Genomic DNA, 19,744 nt, shown 5'->3' on the forward strand with positions numbered 1-19,744 from the left:
GATCATCTAATTCTCCTACCCAATAAATTCCAACTCACTGAGAATAAAATCCAAAGTCCTTACAATGCCACACTAAGTCCTGTATGAACTGGAGTCTGCCCCACAATTCTGATCCCAATTTTTCTTCTCTCCTCCTAGCTGCTGCTTTGGGCAGTTCCTTGAACACTCCAGATTTGTTCTCATTCTGGGGCATTTGCACTCTCTTAAATTCCTTCAAATTTCTGCTCAACCTCCACATACAAAATAGCCATCTCCCTACGTTTCTAAACCACTTAATTTCTTTCCTACAGAATTCTATAGCATATATATCTAGCATTTAAGCATTAGTTTTTGCTTACTTTTTGTCTGTCTCTACCCACTAAAATGTTGGCACCAAGTGGCCAGTGATATTTTCTGTTTCAGTCACTAATGTCTTTAGGAATTAGAATATTGTCTGCCATGCAGTAGACATACAATAAGTGTATTGAATGAATGCATGAATATGGATATTTATGCTTGATGAGACATTTTCACAAAAGTAATTCATTGTTCTTGCTAAGAAAAAACAATTTTTTTTTACCTTCACAAATAAAGCACTAGGGATCTTCCTTTGTATCATTCAAAGGACACTTCTTTTCAGATACGTCTATGAAATGATGATTTCAACTTAATTATTTGTTATTTATGAAATTGGTACAGTAAATGTATAAATAAGTAAAACATCTTTCCTTGAGGAGCTTAGAAACTAACAGGAGGGAAAAAGAAAAAAAACAAAAGAGGTCAAATCAGGAAAAATGAGGGCAACAATACTCCAACAGATTGCCCCACTCATCTAAGAGGAAGCCTTGCTCTGGTGCTGCTTTGGCCTTTTTTCCCCGTATGCTATTTCTAGAATAACAAAAACAAAGCTATAAGGAAGAGATGTCTTATGAGCTAATATTCTAAAACTTTTTATAATTTTTCACTGGTAGAAATGCTAACTACTACTAATTAATTGTAAGGCAAAGTTCTAAGCATGAGGTAATGTAGTCCTCAAAGCAACTCTATGTATGATGTGGGTACTACAATTATATCTATTTTATAGATGAGGACATTGAAACAGAGAGTTTACGCAATTGCTCAAGGCCACAGGTGTAAGTGATAGAGCCTGGTTTCAAACCCTGGGAGTCAATGAGCTTCAGTGTTCCTAAACAGGTTAACAATTCCTAAAAGTGAGAAGTTGGAAAGGAATGTAGGAAGCAATCAATCTCAAGTCGTAAAATGAAGTGTAAGTGTAGAAAACCTTGCTACTAAAAATGCCTGGAGTTGAAGAATCTGGTTAGATGTTATTCTTCATTAGATGAGTTTTCAGTTTTTACTCTGTCTAAAGCCTGTCAGCTGACCCTTCCCCAGTTCTCATTCTAAATTGGTCACTGTTATCACATAGGTAATTTTATTTGTTCTAGTCATGATCTTTTTTTTTTGAAAGTGAAAAAAAGCACTCCCAATAAATTTTATATCACTAAATAAAGTACTGGTTTCTATTTACCCAACAGATTCTTAATGGCATCAAAAAACTAAAACATTTTCATCTATATTATTTAACCAACAGAATTGGCTCCATCTATGTATTTATAATTCACTATAACCTATTATAGATTTTATTTTAGAGATGTACTGTGGTAAAATAGAAATAAGCTGATATCTGTAAAGGTCTTAGCACATTGTCCATCACATAGTTAGTTCTTAATGGGTGTTAGTTTCTATTGTTAAGTACGTTTTAATTTGTATTTTTTATAAGAACGTATAATTTCAATCAATAAAACTTATAAATACATGACTTACGGTAAATTTCCAAAACAACTGTGGCTTCTTGTGTCTGTCCTTTGGCATCTGTTGCTTGACAACGATATATCCCTGCATCTTCTATATTTGCGTTGTAGATGGTTAATCGTGATCTAATACCTTCCTTTTGCACTGATACCCTCTGTGTTGAAATTATCTTCTCTCCTTGAGGATTATACCAGTCTATACTCTCAGGTTCACCAACTGCTGCAAAGAGCCATGGAAAAGAAATTTTGAAAATATGTTCCAAGTGTTTGTTTTGACACTGGCATTTACTATCGTGTAACAACTTTAACAATTTAGAAAAAAATGTAAATGGAAGACTGGAAGTCTGAAAATCTTACAATATCGAAAGTAAACACAAATGCTAGCACACATGTTATCCTTATTTATCCAACATTGAGGTTTCAATCTCGTTTGAGTAACAAAACCCAGAGGAAACTTCCAGTATGGTATTTAAGCTATGAGAGTGTAAACTTTACCACGGAAATCTATGGATTATTACCACACAAGTACTGAAAGTGCCTTGGCAACTGAGTCCAACATTAATTCCACTTCATAGGCATAATCGAAACAGAAACACGATTACTAACGTGATTTCACCTGCTCAATTCTTTTTGCTAGTGTCAGGAAATAGCACTTTTTCCCCTGATACAGCAGAGCTCATAAAAACGTAAATCATTTATGAAATAAACTTTGGCTTTTGTTAATACAGAATTTTGAATTAATCTCCCAAGTTGTTAAACTTGTATAGATAAGGCCAATGACTATTTTTTAAATGGAGCCCTAATCTTCTCTTTTCCCAACTGAGATGAGTAGTTTCACCATTTTAATCTAAAACTGTTAACTATTTAATCATATGATAATTAGAATGCATTGAAATGATACTTATAGTGCTAGGCAATTACAACCAAATCATTACAGGGTAAACATTTATTTAAGTTTTCCAATTCAGAATCTAGGTTATTATCCTCTTTGTAAAAGCTGAAGCTTCCTGTGTTTTCTTTTAGTCACCAAAAGGATATATTTCACCTAATTACTTGAGAGATAATTTGTGGAAGCAGCATACACTATTAACTCAAAAGTATCAGGAGAGGGCTTCCCTGGTGGTGCAGTGGTTGAGAGTCCGCCTGCCGATGCAGGGGACACGGGTTCGTGCCCCGGTCTGGGAAGATCCCACATGCCGCGGAGCGGCTGGGCCCGTGAGCCATGGCCACTGAGCCTGCGCGTCCGGAGCCTGTGCTCCGCAACGGGAGAGGCCACAATAGTGAGAGGCCCGCGTACCGCAAAAACAAAACAAAACAAAACAAAAAAGTATCAGGAGAAAATGCACAAAGTTATATAACATCTTCAGGACCTTTTATAAGAAAATTATTCCTTCTCATTTTTTTTTCTCCAAGATATGGCTTTAGAAACAAATTGTTTTCCTTCCTATATCAAATTAGACATGATGGAGAAAAAAGTATGAAAGAAGTTTAGTTAAATCTTAAATGAATCTTAGTTATGTTATCTTCAGTTTTTCTGAACAGAACCATAAAACCATAGTAGTTACAGGATAATTCATTTGGGGGAGGTATTTGTTTTAATTCCCTCCTCTATCGAGAAGTTACAAAAGAATAATTTAAATGTGCATTACTTTAAGTTTCAGCAATAGAAAACCTCACTTTATACAGTAAATTATGCAGGATATTCTGTGAAATATTTTGGACATTTTCATTCTTAATGATATGGAATAAAATTTCATGGAGAGTTTATTCTGTATTTTCATAGAGCAGTCATAATTCTCTTTTTTCTGGCAACTCAAATAATAATTTCCAATAAAACTTTGCATGTTATTTTACTGAAAAGACTGGGCTCTTGGATTAATTAATAAGTAGCATTAAACTTATTTTCTTGAAAATGTAATATAAAAATTCATTTGCTATACATGACACATTCTTATTTAGTTCTGTGAGGGTATGACTGAACTAGGCTGGGTCCTGGAACCTGGGACACTTTGCTGCAGAGCTTGCACCTGAACAAACCTCTCCTGGAGCAACAATATACAAAGAAACTATAAGGGACTAAAAATAACTGCAAGCATGTCCAGCTGGGACAAATTATGAACAAGATACAAAAAGGCCAAATCCCAATTGCTACATCTGAGGTGCTGGGAGCAAAAGCATGGTACTATGCCGAACTATGCGTGATTCCTGCACACAGCACCACCAAAGGGGTGGGCAGACCACCAAGGGGGTGGGCAGACCACTATACCTAAGCCAGCCCACCAGCCAGACCCACTGATCCACCATTACCCTCATCCCATTTAAGGGATCAGCTCACTCCACCTCAGGGAGCGAGCAAGGGAACTTGTTACTTGTTTTCACTCCCTTGTGCTGGCTGCATCAAGAGTCCCTACAAAGCCCTGCCTGAATTCCCCCTCTGGCCTCTTACAAATTTCTATTGATTAAAGAGTCCAAGAACCCAGGTCAGTAACATGACTAACTTCTAGTTGAATTTTAAGACATATTTATTTTATTGAGTTTTAGATGTCTGTGTTCAAGAAACTTTAGAATCATATCAACATAGTCACCATTGTGATAGAAAAGTACATGCAAGCGTTTTGATTTGCATTGGTTTCCCACATCTTTATTTTTAGATTTTTGTTTTACTACTGTATTTAAGATAAATAAGGCCACTTACATGACAACAGTACAGCTCTTGATTATACGTCTTTATATAAAAGGAAAAAATGTTTAATTGTTCTGCCTTATTATTAAGGGCAAAACTCAGCACCACTGAATGACGTTAATTTGTACTTTTAAATTATGTCTTAATTTGACCTTATGAATTATATACATCATATAATTTATATCACAAAGATAATGCAAATCCAAGAAAATAATACAATTTTATTTTATTTTTCAATTCATTTTTAAACTATTTCATTATTCTGTGATCTTGTGATTTAATTGAGCTGTGTGTGTGCACTTGTGCATATAAAATATGGATAGGGTTTAGAAACAATGAACTATATTCTTATGCCAAAGCTGTACTGACATAGTAAATGATGTTGAACCAGTCTCTCCCCTACTCTCTACTTTTATATTTGCCAATATATAAAAACATGTGTCAACAAGACCTATCAATTCAGACCTTTATTAAGAAGGCAAATATGTGAAGAATCATGGCCTCAATTAGTTGTTCATATTATCTGATATTATTTTTAGACATGTTATTATAACTGCTTCTATTTTTTTAATTGTCATAATAATTTAAATAAGCCATGCCATTCTGAAGACAACTTTTATAATGCATTTTATGTCAGAAATGCGTATTTAATCCAGTTTTGAATTGCTAAGTATAATCAGGAATGGAAACAATTTTAAAATATACTAAAAAGCAATTTTGTCACTAAATGAATATTTTTAAAACTTTATATATGAAGGCTTATATGCATGAAAATGAATATGATGAATTTAAATTTTGGCACTAAATGAATATTTGAAAAACTTTATATATGAAGACTTGTATGATGAAAATGAATACGATGAATCTAAACAGCAGTAGAATGTGCTCATTTGTGAGTTTTACAATATGTTGAATAGGAATTTGTTGCTTAAGTAGTTAATATCTTCTAGAAGAATTCTACATGTGCATGATTAAACTAGATGAGGTCCATAATAATTTCCCATAGGCACTATGATATATAATACTTCTAATTAATAGTCACAAAAATCTTGCAAAACCTTTGCTGATTAAATATCTACTTTTTAAAGGTCACTTTTCATAAGGAAGGATGTGATATGCTTTGTCCTAAACTTTTCATTGAAGTGAAACTATAATGCAGGGTACCATATCTAACTTATTCATAGCATATTTATGAAAATGGTTAAATTATAACATTTACATTCATACTAAGGTTACTATTTAGATAGAAATAATATTTAAATTGATGTAAAAGTTATCATGCATATACTATATTTGATAAGTTATTTTCAAAATAAATAATCTAGTTTATTTAGTAGTCAAAATTAGTAACTTGAAAGCAACAAAAAAAATTCAGTGTTTAATAAAATAAAGTGTTAATAATTCATTAACACTTTTCCAATCATTATAAGCCCAATGATAATATACAATTTTATTTCTAGAGAATTGACATTTAACTACTTAAATTTAGTCAATATATTATATTAATAAAGAATAAAACAAGTTATCTGAACATATTTGTAGAAATACATACCTGTACATGTGAAGAATTTAGATTCTCCCACACTAAGCTCTACTTTGCTAAGTGAAATTGTCACTTGAAGAAGAGCTGAAAAAAATATTTGAGTAAAATTAATTATGGTTTTAAACATGGATACTAAGATTTTAATACATGGTGTCTATACCACATGATTGAAATAGCAATTATTTACCCTCTTATGCTTTTATTACCTGTAAAGAGAAATGAAAGTTTTGTAAAATACAATTTAACAAATTATATACATTATATTATTATGCACCTTACAAACAGACCAAATACAGGACTCATTCAAGCTATGTTGAAATTTTTAGTTGAGAAAATGATCAAATTCATAGACAGCTGTTCCATGTTCACAGACTAGGCATTCTGTGTACTACCAGATTGGACAATAGCTACGTAAAATTTTTGCTCAAATTTTGTAAACTTGCTTAAAAAGAGTAAATCTTACACTGTTATTACAACAATTAAAAATTTAAGTCAAATACTTTTTGACTACCTACTAAAATATTTCCATGAAAGGAGACAAACAGGGCTTCCCTGGTGGCACAGTGGTTGAGAGTCCGCCTGCCGATGCAGGGGACACGGGTTCGTGCCCCGGTCGGGGAAGATCCCACATGCCGCGGAGCGGCTGGGCCCATGAGCCATGGCCACTGAGCCTGCGCGTCCGGAGCCTGTGCTCCGCAACGGGAGAGGCCACAACAGTGAGAGGCCCGCGTACCGCAAAAAAAAAAAAAAAAAAAAAGGAGACAAACACAGGGAAGAGAGGGAGTACTACCACATAAGGAAAGCCGAATAAGCATTTTTTTTTTCCACATGATAAATAAGTTAAGTGAAGTATCCAGGGCAATGGCAATAAAATAGAGGAGATGTTCAAAAAGTTTGTTGTCAAATTTGAAATAAAACAGCAGAATATCCTAAAACTTTAGAAGATAATTAAAATTATGTTTTAACATTAATTAAACTATTTATGTTTCTAATAATATGGTGGACAAGATAGTGTTACCACTCCCCAAAACCCTGTTCCACCATCCTTTTCCCCCCGAAATACATAGCTAACCTTTCAGGAAAGTAATGGTGCCTCAAGGGAAAAAAAAAAAAAAAGAAGAAGAAAAATCTAAAAACTAGAGTACAAGCCTACACTGGGAATTTGTGGATCATAGTAACTGAAAGGCTCACAGATTGCAGAGAATGGATCCAAGCTTGGCTAGAAGAGGGGATGCTACAGAATACCACCAAAGACTAGACCAGGATAAGATTCACCCTTAGTATAAGAAGGGTATAGAATAAATTAGCCTACTGACAAAAGGGAATGACAAGGAGAGCTATCTTTTCTGGCCTGTGTAACAGACAAATGTTTCTTCTTAAATAGGTTAACCATGGTTCTGCCATATTCCAGGTTTGGGATTTTAAAATTGTAGATACATGTTCCTTGGGAAACCCCAAGCTGAAAATTAAATTAAAAAGCACTCTCACATGTAGGGCTCACAGCTAAGTGGCAGAAGCAAACATAAAAGCCCTTCAGAAAATTCAGAAGAGCTATCTAATAGGCCCAGACTCCCCAAGATTTTCATAAATGAACCTCTCTTTAACCTAAGCTCACATTCTGACATTATAAAATACATGGTGAAATAAGGCACTGTGAGCAAGAATTAGTTGAAATAACCTAGAGGAGAAACAGACCCATGAAATTTCAAAACAGGGAATTAGACTAAGAATGTAACATAGCTATGTTGACAATGTTTAAAGAAATAAAATGTGAAATCAAAAAATATGAGAACAGAAGAAAATATTTCTCAAGAAAAACTTGTCAAACATGCTATTTAAGCTCTTTAAAATATTTCCTTGAACGTCCCATACTTGATTGATGAATTCCTTCTTTTTCTGGAAACCTCCCTGAGAAACAGGATGGGCTGCATGGCTATCTTCTCTCATGTCGGTCTTGGTCCTATTTTTATTGATAATTTCATCAAAACTCAGAGGGTACTTGGCACATTATAGGGGCTCAAAAAGTGTTCTAGTAACTCTAATATTTCAGAGAAAAACATGTAAAGAAGAGCAAAGAATTCAGAAAGAATAAGGAGAAAACTAGAAGAAACAAGAGAGTGTCTACTATAAACAATGTCAATTCTAGTGCAAATTGACAGAAGAGGACTTTTTCTTTGAGAAGTAACGAATCCCCTTGATGAACTTAGCTTAAGTGTAATGAGGACAATAGAGGGAAACTGCAGAAAAAGTCAAGGAATTTGAGATTGTCCTCTTAAGAAACTTGAATCTGTAAAGATGTACAGGGTTTTGGGGATCCGCAATTCTGGGCATGTGGTCAGGGATTTTATAAATTGGGGAAAGTTTACTCATACTTATGGATAGAAGGGAAAGAGGCAGAAAAGAGGTTATATTGTTGAAAGAAAAAAGGGAATTGTGATTCAGTTTCTCATTCTCTTTTCACTCCTCTTACTTTCTCCTTTTAGACATCACCTTATTTCATGGCATCAACTTCCTTTTCTCTTTGGATCTTCAGTCTGTGCTTTCCCAAAGTCTAATCCTGCAATTTCTAATCCTCAACTAGCATTCAATTGGATAGCATATTTTAATTTCAAATTCTCCATGTGCAAACTAAACCCTTCCCCTTCCACCAAAAATTGCTCACTGTTCACTATTCCATTTTTGTTCATCACCAATCAATTGTAAAATCTTGGATATAACCTCTGAAACATTACTTGTATGCATTCTTGTTTATTTCCAACACTGTTTCCCTAATACATGCACTCATTAATTTTAACCTGAGATATTTCTTTTACTCCGAGATACTGATGTATCAAATTCTATATTTCTTTTTCTGACGTTTACCTCTTCAACGTTTCTTCCCATGGGAGCATTTTTTCAGGCTGCTGCAAGCATACGTTTCTAAACTGTTCAATTTTACCTGCCTACTCAAAAATCTTCAAAGTGCATTTGCTTTGTCCAATTAATTATCAATATTATATACATTTTCATAGAAAGAAAACTAACTTTTCCAAGTTTATTTCCAATTACTCCTTAATGCTTTTGTGTCTATAGACAGCTACAATTAATCATCCCCCGCTTCCCCACTGACGCACACTTCCTCACCAATGTGTGTTTGCTCAAAATATTTCCTTTCCCTTCATCTCCCTTTCTCTTATCTCCCCATCGCTGGCTACATTCTATCTTCAAAATAAAACTAAAATATCAATACATTTACAAAACATTCTTGGATAGTTCCATCTATAATATCAACAAATAAATATCTTTGATCCAGAGACATGCTCACTAAACAAATGAAACGTACATTGTTGTTAATGATATTCACTTCTCTACTATATTTAAATGTGAATTTTTAGAAGTGAAAGCTCATCACCCTCACTTCTGTTTCTCCTAAACTGATAATATATAAATGCATGGCAGAATAGTGAACAAACACTTACCAACAGCTTATTGTACACTAGGTATAGAACACTGACAGTACTGACAATATAAAATTTTGGAATTACTTCATTGACTTAAATTGAATTTAAAGATATCAGAGGTTTTGAGAAATGTCTGCCAATTATTATATAAGTAATTCCCACCTTTGACCTTTGGAGCTTACAGAAAAGACAAAACTTGAAAGATGTAAGCATTTTAAAATTCAAATAGAGTTCTGAACAATTTTACGCAGATTTGCTGATGGGTATAATAAATAACTTATATTCATTGCAATACAATGAAATTAAGCTTGAAATTAATTAATTTATATTAAAATACTTGGCAATTTTTTATTCAGTACAAACTATCAATTCACCCATTAATCAAGCCCATATTTTTATGGGCATTTTGGTGTCAGGGCACATGGTTATAAATCAGGGATTAAAAGTATATAATAAAAAGAAAACATATTTCTCTAGTTTAATACATTTCCCAAAGGCTAGATTTGCTCTAACTGACCTCTACAGATACATTAAAACATGTGCATATTAGGAAAAACGTGAAGAACTAAAATTTAAGGTCATGCCTTAATCATTGCTCTAGTGATTTAACATCATTTCTTGTGATCATTCCTGACCTGTGGCCACCTCCAACAGACTCATTTTGGACCCAAATGTCAGGAGAAAATGAAATAATTTTCTAATGCCAAAAGTTGTGTTCAGAGAAAGCTGGGCAGGACTGATATATTTATATCTATCCAGTTAATCTCTCATTCATTTCTGATGTTTCAATTTAGGCACAACAAATGAAAGTGGATGTGATGTGGGGCCTTTACGTCATTTAGAAAAAAAGATACTAAATATTTCTAATCAAAATTTCTATATAGGATTGGGTGGAATTCGAAAAATAGAATGGCATTCACTGATGCTGAAAAATCTAATTTTGATATTTTACTCTTCTTAGGTATTTGGAATAGATATAATAACTCTGAAGAAAATTGAGAAGGATATAATGTTATATAGATTGAATCACTTGATATTAGCAACATTATTGATTAAATGATGGCATTACTTAAAACCAATCAATAAATCATATTTTTGTATTAGAATTGGGATTGGATAGTCAGTATCTCCGCAAGAGATTCTCATTAAAGTAAGAAATCATTTTAAACTCATAAAATGAAAAGTTAGAGGCATGATAAATCTGTCTTTTTTGAACTATCCTCAAAGAAATATATGTAATAATAACCTTAAATGTAGAGTTGGGTAAATTAAAAATTGTTTACCAAAATCAATAGTATTTATTGAATATATAAATTTTTCAAATCACTCTTTTTAGATACTATGGTATACAAAAATAATAAGTTACAATTCCTAATGTCAAAGTATTTCTAATTTATTTGGTAAGGCAACAACACTACATAAAAAGAAGAATGATAAAACAAGATGATGTTTATCAATTATGACCATTATGAGCTTTATGATCAAGAATGCTGCATAGAGGGCAATAAAACTTGAAAAAAAAAGTTGGAATAGATGTTGTAATAAAAGGACAGAAAGAGGGTAGACATTCCAGGTAAGGCAAAAAAGTTCAAGGAATATTCAGAGAATAATTAGTAGATCAATATAGATGAAGTTGATCTCATGTAGAATATTGGTAATATAATTGGAGAAATAGTTTTGAAAATACATTGGAGGATCTCAAATGCCATGGTAAAATTTCTGGACTTAAATTTTTGTCCATTAATTATTTACAAATAGAAACCAACATGACAAAATTGGCATTTAGTAAAGATTAGTCAGAAGATAGGATGGCTGACAAATTGAATTTAGGGGAAAATTTAGGGTATGTTATGATAAGTATCTGAGTTGGCTGGTGGCAAAGAACATGGAAAGGTAGGAATGGATGTAACAAAAAAAGTAAAAATAGTAGTTATCTCTGGATCAATTAGAACATTACTGAAAAAGGGGAAAAAGTCAAAGATGTTAAGGTTTTCTGCTTCACTGAAACAAGCGTCACCAACGTAAAGAATTTCAGGAATAGAGGAAAAAATATGGAGCCATAATTTATATCATAAATGAAAATTACTTCTCAAAATAGAACATAGATAATATTTTAACAAAGATAACTGCTATCATAACAAAGCTTAAATTAATATTTGTAATTTAAGTAAGCATGCAGATTAAATAGCAGATATTCAAAGGGGACTTTCTTAATTTACAGGAATATAAATAGAATGAAGTGTTTGGTGTTTCTAAGTTCCATCAAGGGACCTAGAGAGCCCACTGTAATTTGATACAATATTTAACAGTGGCATTTAAAGTGCCCAGTTTATCACCTGCAGAAATTTTAAAACTGACAACTTAATTAGTCTACTACATGCCTGACACAAAGCAGAGTTGAATTCACTTAAAATTCTAACAGACATGAACAGATAACTTAAGGCACTGATTTATTTTTGTAGGATGACTTGTAACATTTATAAAGCAAGAATTTTTTTTTCCCTTGGCTTCCACATCAAGGGAGTTAAGAGAATTAAGATATCTAATAATTATAAAAACTCTCAAAGAGTCTTACTCATAAAAGGTTCTTATAAATTACTGATTTTATCAAATGAATATGATTTCCTCATTTTTTCATTGAAAACTGTACCCACTTTTAAACTGTACCCACTTCAAGAAAATTATGTATGTAATTTATTAATTACTCACTTTTTTATTATTAAATTTTCATGTCCATATATTAAAACAGTCTATGTGTGATCTAGTTGATTTTTTTTTAATTGCTACAATGTTCAAGAAAATTCAGAACTTTTGGAACATTTAAGAGAGAAATACTCCATCATCAAACGTTTTAGGAACTCTGACGACTGTGAACATTTGATCAAAACTATTTTTTAGGGTCTTCTCTGGTGGTGCAGTGGTTAAGAATCTGCCTGCCAACGCAGGGACATGGGTTCCAGCCCTGGTCCGGGAAGATCCCAAATGCCCCAGAGCAACTAAGCCTGTGTGCCACAACTACTGAGCCCGCGTGCCTAGAGCCCATGCTCCTGCACAAGAGAAGCCACCGCAATGAGAAGCCCACGCACTGCAAAGAAGAGTAGCCCCTGCTCTCCGCAACTAGAGAAAGACCCAACGCAGCCAAAAAAATAAATAACTTTTTTTTAAAAACTATTTTTTAAATAAATTGCTTCACCTAAGTTTACCAAGACAAAGTTAAACATTTTAGTATAATTCCTTTTCATCACTGTACTTTTTTCGTATTTAAACTCAATTGTCTTCAATCTTCCTGTATGAAGTTAGGAAAACAAAGTCTCAGTTGCTAGATCACGTGGGTCTTTTTAAGAGCAACTGGTCTACCTCCTTAATGCTTCTCTTTCTATTGACTCCTTCCTGTTAAGCTATAGACACTACAGCTTCCCATCCTAAAAAAAATATAATAATAATAAATGAAACAAATGAAAAAGAAAACAGAACAGCCAAATAATATAAAGAGAAAAAAACATCTTTCCGCTTCTTGTCTCTCAAATTACTATGGTATATTCTACTTTGCTTCATTATATTATTTCCTCCAAAAAAAGGGAAAAAATAGAAAGAAAAAATAGAAAAAAAGAACACTCCAGGTCCCCATTTTTTATTCTATCACAAATTACTCTTTATTCTCCATTCAACTAACAAGCTTGCTGTTCCTAAGGTCAACCACAAACTTCTAGTTTTCAAATCCAATAACAATTTTCAGATTTCTTTTTACATTTGATTTGATAAAGGATGAGATACTGCTGATTATTTTGTTCTTTACCAGTCCCATTCCTTGATCCCTTACATATTTATTCTCGACTCATTTTTCTGATTATGGTATTTCTATTTCAGTCTTTTTGGTTACATCTCTTTTTCCACATATACCTTAAATATTTGTGTTTCTTAGTAATCTTTTACTTATTTTATTTTCTTGGAATTCTGTATACCTTCTTCTACTTTGAGCACATGTGTAATACTATTTTCTATATGCAGAGCACTGGTTTAAGCAGTGTACCTAAAATATCTCATTTAATCCTTAAACAGTCCTACTAAGTAGATATTTTCATTCCTATTATAAAGATAAGAAAATTGAGGCAAAGGATGGTGTCAGGACTTACTAAAGGTCACTCGTCCAATGTATATGGTGAAGTCAGATTTGAATCCAGCCATTTGTGCCCAGTGTCTATGATCTTAACTACTTCCTATATCCTTCATTAAAAAAAAATAATTATGCCCAGTATAATCTGGGCTATTATAAGCCGTCAAACAAAAGTCAGCTTCTATTTGCTCACCATTCCATCTCCTATATATTAATTATAGACAGAATGTGTATTTATGTGTATTATCTCCCTATCATCATTTCTGAGGTCTAGAAACATATTTGCTAATAGCTATTATGCCTCTTTACTTAAAAAAAAAAAGTTTCTATTTCTCAAAGTCAGCATATTAAAACTCAAGATATGCTGTATTATCCCATGCTTAATCTTTACTGTAAATTATCCTATTATTATCTATTGAATCTATTTTGCCAGAAAAAAAAAGAAATATCTAAAGTTCTCTCACTCTTGCCTCTAATAGAAAACTCATAAAGTTCAACTCATTCTTCCTTTAAATATCTCTCAAATCTGCTTTTGTTTTGCATCCTCATTGCTTTAGTTTTATTTCTCACCACTGTTAGCCTGGTATAGTGAGTGATCTGTAAAATTGAACAAGGTCAGGTATTGGGTTTATCAGAAAAATCTGAGGGTGTGTGTGTGTGTGTGTGTGTGTGTGTGTGTGTGTGTGTTTATGTATGCATGTGTTTTGTTTTTATTTGCTTCTGGCTCCATTCCTGAAAATCCTGATTCAATATATCTGATGTAGGGCCTAAGATTTTCTATTTTAAGTAGCTTCCAGGTGCTAAGCATTGCTATGTAGAATGTAGTTGCCAGTCCAAAACCATTGACCTCAATTAGGAACTTGTTTATAATATAGGATCTCAGGTTTTATTTCATACTGACTGAATCATAATCTATAACTTAATAAGACCCCCAACAGTTCCATGTGCGCATTAAAATGTGGTCAACACTGGGTTGTGACAATCCAACATGTTTATCATTCGTAGTACAATATATTTCCCGTTGAGTAGGATAAAATCCAAACTTTCACACTTGACATGAAAGATATTTAACAAGCTGGATATGACTTAATTCAACTTTATTTCCTGCCACATTCCAAGTATGGGAGAAAAATCAAACAAAACAAAACACACACAATAGTTAAATATCAAGAAACTCTGCAAATAGGCTCTATTTTCCTATTTCTTTTTGAATTGTTTTTTCTTATTCAATAGAGCCCTTCTCCTTTTTCTCCTCTAAGGGCATGCTTATTACTTTCTATTAAAGACTTATATGAGTCCTCCTCCAGGCAGTAAACCACACACTTCAATGTCTTCTAAAATCCTGCAGTATTTTCTCTTAGAGCACTTAAAATATTACAGTGATGTATGTTAATAAGTATTTTATAATTTTTAATAAGCAGAAATTATTCATATGCAATTATATAAATATATGTAATTTATAAAAACTTTATATTCCCTTGTTCAAGTCAACTTATTGCTATTTTATTTAAAATTAATGTAAAACTGAGGAAGGTTGTTTGTTTTGAGTTTCTGTACTATTTCCCAGTAGCAATTAACATATACTCAATTTTGTTCACACATCTGTTTCTCCACCGGACTATATATACCGGCAAAGTCCAGAACAATTCCTGAGAAATAAAAATAGAATCTGTGCAATGAAGTCTAACCTTTTTTTTCCTTTGTGCTTAGTCTAATTTCACCTGTTCATAGGGTACCCTGTGCAGAAGGCTTGCACCTGGCACTTCAGACCAGAATTCCCAGTGTGAAATTGCTGCACCTGACGCTTCAGTTGGCTGACCCTGTGCAGAAATGCTGCACCCAGCACTCTGATCTGGAGTGCCCTGAGCAACACAGCTGTGCCCATCCAGCAAGAATGCCATCCCCTCCCCTGCTGACAAGAATCCTATAAAGCATCCCCACCAACGGCCTTTTGCAAAGAGTGTGTACTCTAGAGCATGAACTCACGCCTCTACATTCTTTGATCAAAGAATAAAGCTTTCCTTTGTTTCTGAACCAAACTTGATCTCTTCTATTTGTACAAACAACATCGAGAAGAAGGACTCTTATTGAGGATCAACTCATTGGAGGTTTGGGGGAGGGGATTGGTAACAAATTTTTGACAACCCAGATGGGACTGACTGTGGCCCTTCTGCCTGCACTCACCCACTAGACTACAGACATGCTCAAGCTTCAGCAGGACGATGGCTAAGGTTTGGGCACTTGGATGCCTCCTTTTTTGGTCGCTGAGGCATCAATTAACAGTTTAATGCTGGCTCCAAATTTCCCAAACCAAAATCTATTTGGATCCAATTTTGTAGGATTTGCATGCCAACAAATCACTCCAACTGTCCCCTCAGTAGTTGGATCTCTAAATTATATCATTTTGCAATTGGACCTGCTATGCCAGAGATAAAAGTAATGGGATGAAATTCCCTATGTCTAGTTTTTTTATGGTCTTATATCAAAGCACAGGCCTTTAAAAGGGATGTGGACTCTCCTCCACTGAGGTAATAGTAAAGGAGACTAAGCCTTCCATCAGTGCTTGACCTGCTCCCTGATGACCTTCTTGATCTCCTCCCTAGCACTCCTCCTACTGTTCCCTCCACACCCATTTGCTTCATATAGCCCGAGTTGGGTCACAGGCCCAAGAGGTCCCTTCCACACCAGTCCCCTCTCCCAGAACCTGTCCAGTAAGTATATGAAATGGGACTCATTACCAGCCAGTGTCCAACAACCTGCCAGGAAAATACTCCTTGTGAGGCAGGTTCCGGATGGAGAAGAAGGGCTCACACAGATACCTGTCATTTACCACTTCTGATCTGTATAACTAGAAGAGTCATAATAAAGGGTTGAGGGAAGATCCAAAGGGTTCCTGAATCTGATTAGGGGAATCTTTCAGACCCATGGCCCCACCTGGGCTGAAATCCAGAGCCTCCTCAATGTACTCCTAACAGGGGAAGAAAAGGCCATAATCCTTTTAAAAGTCCAAAAGGAAGCAGACAAAGAGAACAAAAGCAATGCAGGTCATGCTATTTTCAGACCAGAGAATCAAGCAGTCCCAGATAACAACTGAGACAATGGAGAAAGGGGTGGAAAATAGAGGCTGCCCAATTATAAAAATATGATCCTAAATGGAATCCAGGCAGCAGGAAAGAAATCTGTCAGTTGGAATAAGAAAAAGGCAATCAATCACAACAAGTGGAAAACCCTTCGGCATTCCTAGAGAGCCTTAAGGAATGCCTCTGATTCTATACTAATGACCCTCAGTCATTGGAAGGGAATGCAATCCTGAGGTAGTATTTCATTTCCCAAACTGCCCTCAACATTAGGTGTAAACTTCAGAAACTGAAAATACAGCCAGATATCCCTACCTCCTGCCTGGTGGAGGTTGCCTACCACGTGGTTAGTATGCGAGACGTAGAGGAGGAAAAGTCAGAGGATAAAAAGGCCCAGAGGCAAGCCTGCCTAACGGCTGTTGCCCTCCCATATCAACTGGTTGACACGGAAATCTGAACTAAACACCCACGGAGACTCTCGACTCCAGTGAGTGACCCCTGGATCACCGGGATAGCAAGCCAAGGAAATTAGGACCCAATCAGTGTGCCACATGTAAACAAGAGGGACACTGGAAGGAAGAATGTCCTCACTCCCTCGAAGGGGGATGGAAAGGGCAGATCCTGGTTACTATTCTCAAGGGCAGATGGTCCAAATAGATGAAGAATGATGGGGCCAGGGGGCTCCTAAACTGGCACTCCAATTGACCCCCAAGGAGCCCAGCCTGACATTGGACATAGGAAACAAGCCCGTCAAATTCTTTTTTTATTATTATTATTTTTCTTTTTGCGTTACGTGGGCCTCTCACTGTTGTGGCCTCTCCCATTGCGGAGCACAGGCTCCGGATGTGCAGGCTCAGCGGCCATGGCTCACAGGCCCAGCCGCTTTGCGGCATGTGGGATCCTCCCGGACCGGGGCACGAACTCGTGTCCGCATCAGAAGGCGGACTCTCAACCACTGCACCACCAGGGATGCCCACCCGTCAAATTCTTAGTCACGCCGTTGCCACTTAACTGGTTCTGAACACCAGATCAGGCAAACTCAGTCACAAGAGTTGTAAAATTATGGGGTTATCAGGGAAGGCCTAAGAACAGGCATTCACAGAGCCATTAGGACGTAAATTGGATGAACATATTCTCACCCATTCCTTCCCACATGTTCCGTATGTCCTTATATAATTGGGAGCTACTATCCACCTAATGGGAGACAGACTGAAGACTGCTGTTCCCCTAGACAGGGAGCACAAGATAATAATGTTAATGGCTGAGGACAAACCTTCCAGGACAGAGCAGGTTGATCTCCCAGGAGTAAATCTCAAACTCAGGGCCTAGGGATGGGTGGAACAAGCTATGGGAGCCAGTCCTGTGACAGTCCATCTAAAACCTGGACATCCATGGCCCGACAGAAAACAGTACACTCTCCATTGAGAGGCCTTATTGGTCATTGCCCCTGTTATACAGGGCCTAATTGACCACCCTTACTGGACCATGCCAATCATCCTGTAATACCCCTGTTCTCCCCATAAAGAAACCCAATGGAGAATACTGGATGGTAAGACCTCAGGGCAGTCAATGAAGCCACCAAAAATACACATTCAGTAGTTACCAATTCCTATACCCGGCTGGGATTCTACTGTCCACCAGGACCCAGTAATGTGCATTAAATTGAAAAGATGCCTTCCTCTGTATTCCATTAACAATACCACTGGACAGTCCTGCCCCGAGGATTCAAAAACACCCCCATTGTCTTTGTGGAAACTTTAGCTAAAGACGACCTAAAAAATCTACATCCTGGAGGAGGCTTCCCTCCTCCAGGATGTAGATGACATTCTGACTGCTAGCTTCACTAAGGAGACCTCTGATGAAAGTACTGTAACCACTCTGAACCACCTAGCTGATAAGGGATATAAGGTGGCCAAGAAAAAGGCCCAAATATCACAAACTAGGGTGACCCACCTAGGCTTCATTCTCACAGAAGGTCACAGAAGCCTACCACAGGAAAAGAAGGAAGCCTTTCGCAGCCTTGCCTCTCCTAAAACTAGCAGACAGCTTACGGGGTTTCCTGCGGATGGCCAGGTTTTGCTATATCTGGATCCCTAACTAGCTAGGCCTCTACATGAAAAGGTGAAAGGAAAGAAGATGATAATTTTGAATGGATTTCAGAATGTGAAAGGACCTTTCAAGTATTAAAAATGCCATTACTTCATGCCCCTTTCCTAACCCTCCCAGAGTTAGCTAAATCCTTAAGACCTTTATATTCATGAGAGAAGGGTAATTGTCCTTGGGGTATTAGCTCAAAAATGTGGACCTTTACTTGGGTGTTGCTTATTTCTCTAAACAATTAGATCAGAATGCGAAGAGATGGCCTCCTTGCCTACAGGCAGTAGCAGCTACTACAACCCTGCTAAAAGAGGCTGAAAAGTTAATGTTTGGTCAGCCAATCACTGCATAGACTCCACACCAGGAGGCTTTACTGACTTATGAGGAAGTAAGCTCTAAGGGAACAGAATGGCTCTCCCCCAGATGGCTGATTCAAGTTCCTGCTATGCTTTTAGACAGCGCAGTGGTTACCATAAAAAACTGTCACAGGCTAAATCTTGCCACCCTGCTACCCACAGAAATGGGACCCCTGGAGCATCACTGTGTAGAAACCACAGACATGATCTATTCCAACTGCCCTAACCTAGGAAGTGAGCCTCTCCAAAATGCTGAGGAGGAATTGTTCACAGACAGGAGAAGCTTTATGAGAGAGAGAAAAGGCTGGCAGGATATGTAGTAATCGCCTAAACCAAACTCATAGAGACACAAAGCTTACCCCCAGGGACTTCTGCCCAAAAGGTGGAGCTTATAGCCCTCACCTGGCCTTAAAGCTCTGGACAGGGAAAATCTTAAATGTTCACACAGATTCGTGGTATGTGTATGCCATCCTACATGCACACAGGGGTATTTGGAAGGAAAGGGGTATGGTTACTGCAGAGAATAAGCAGGTGAAACGTGGCATAAACATACTAAAACTCCTAGAAGCAGTGCAGCTTCCAAAAAAAAAGTGTCAGTGATTCACTGTAGGGGTCATCAAAAACGGAATGCAGAGGTAATAAAG

General features: G+C 36.0%; 1 protein-coding gene across 3 annotated transcripts in view; it reads right to left on the reverse strand.

Annotated features, from left to right (window-relative positions):
* Nucleotides 1–19,744, reverse strand: part of NCAM2 (neural cell adhesion molecule 2) — a 491,548-nt gene that overhangs the window by 199,351 nt on the left and 272,453 nt on the right. For 2 of the 3 annotated variants that reach the window (XM_027102098.1, XM_027102107.1), the window contains exons 2-3: nt 6,026–6,100; nt 1,804–2,010 (exon numbers count right to left, since the gene is read on the reverse strand). The exons of the other annotated variant lie outside the window; for it this stretch is intronic. In XM_027102098.1, the coding sequence (XP_026957899.1) occupies nt 1,804–2,010; nt 6,026–6,100 (282 nt within the window). The remainder of the gene's footprint in view (nt 1–1,803; nt 2,011–6,025; nt 6,101–19,744) is intronic. 3 annotated transcript variants of the gene reach the window in all.

The sequence above is a fragment of the Aethalodelphis obliquidens genome, unplaced genomic scaffold (assembly GCF_003676395.1).
Source record: "Aethalodelphis obliquidens isolate GAN/ISIS:26980383/991018 unplaced genomic scaffold, ASM367639v1 scaffold1, whole genome shotgun sequence".
NCBI classification, from domain to species: domain Eukaryota; kingdom Metazoa; phylum Chordata; class Mammalia; order Artiodactyla; family Delphinidae; genus Aethalodelphis; species Aethalodelphis obliquidens.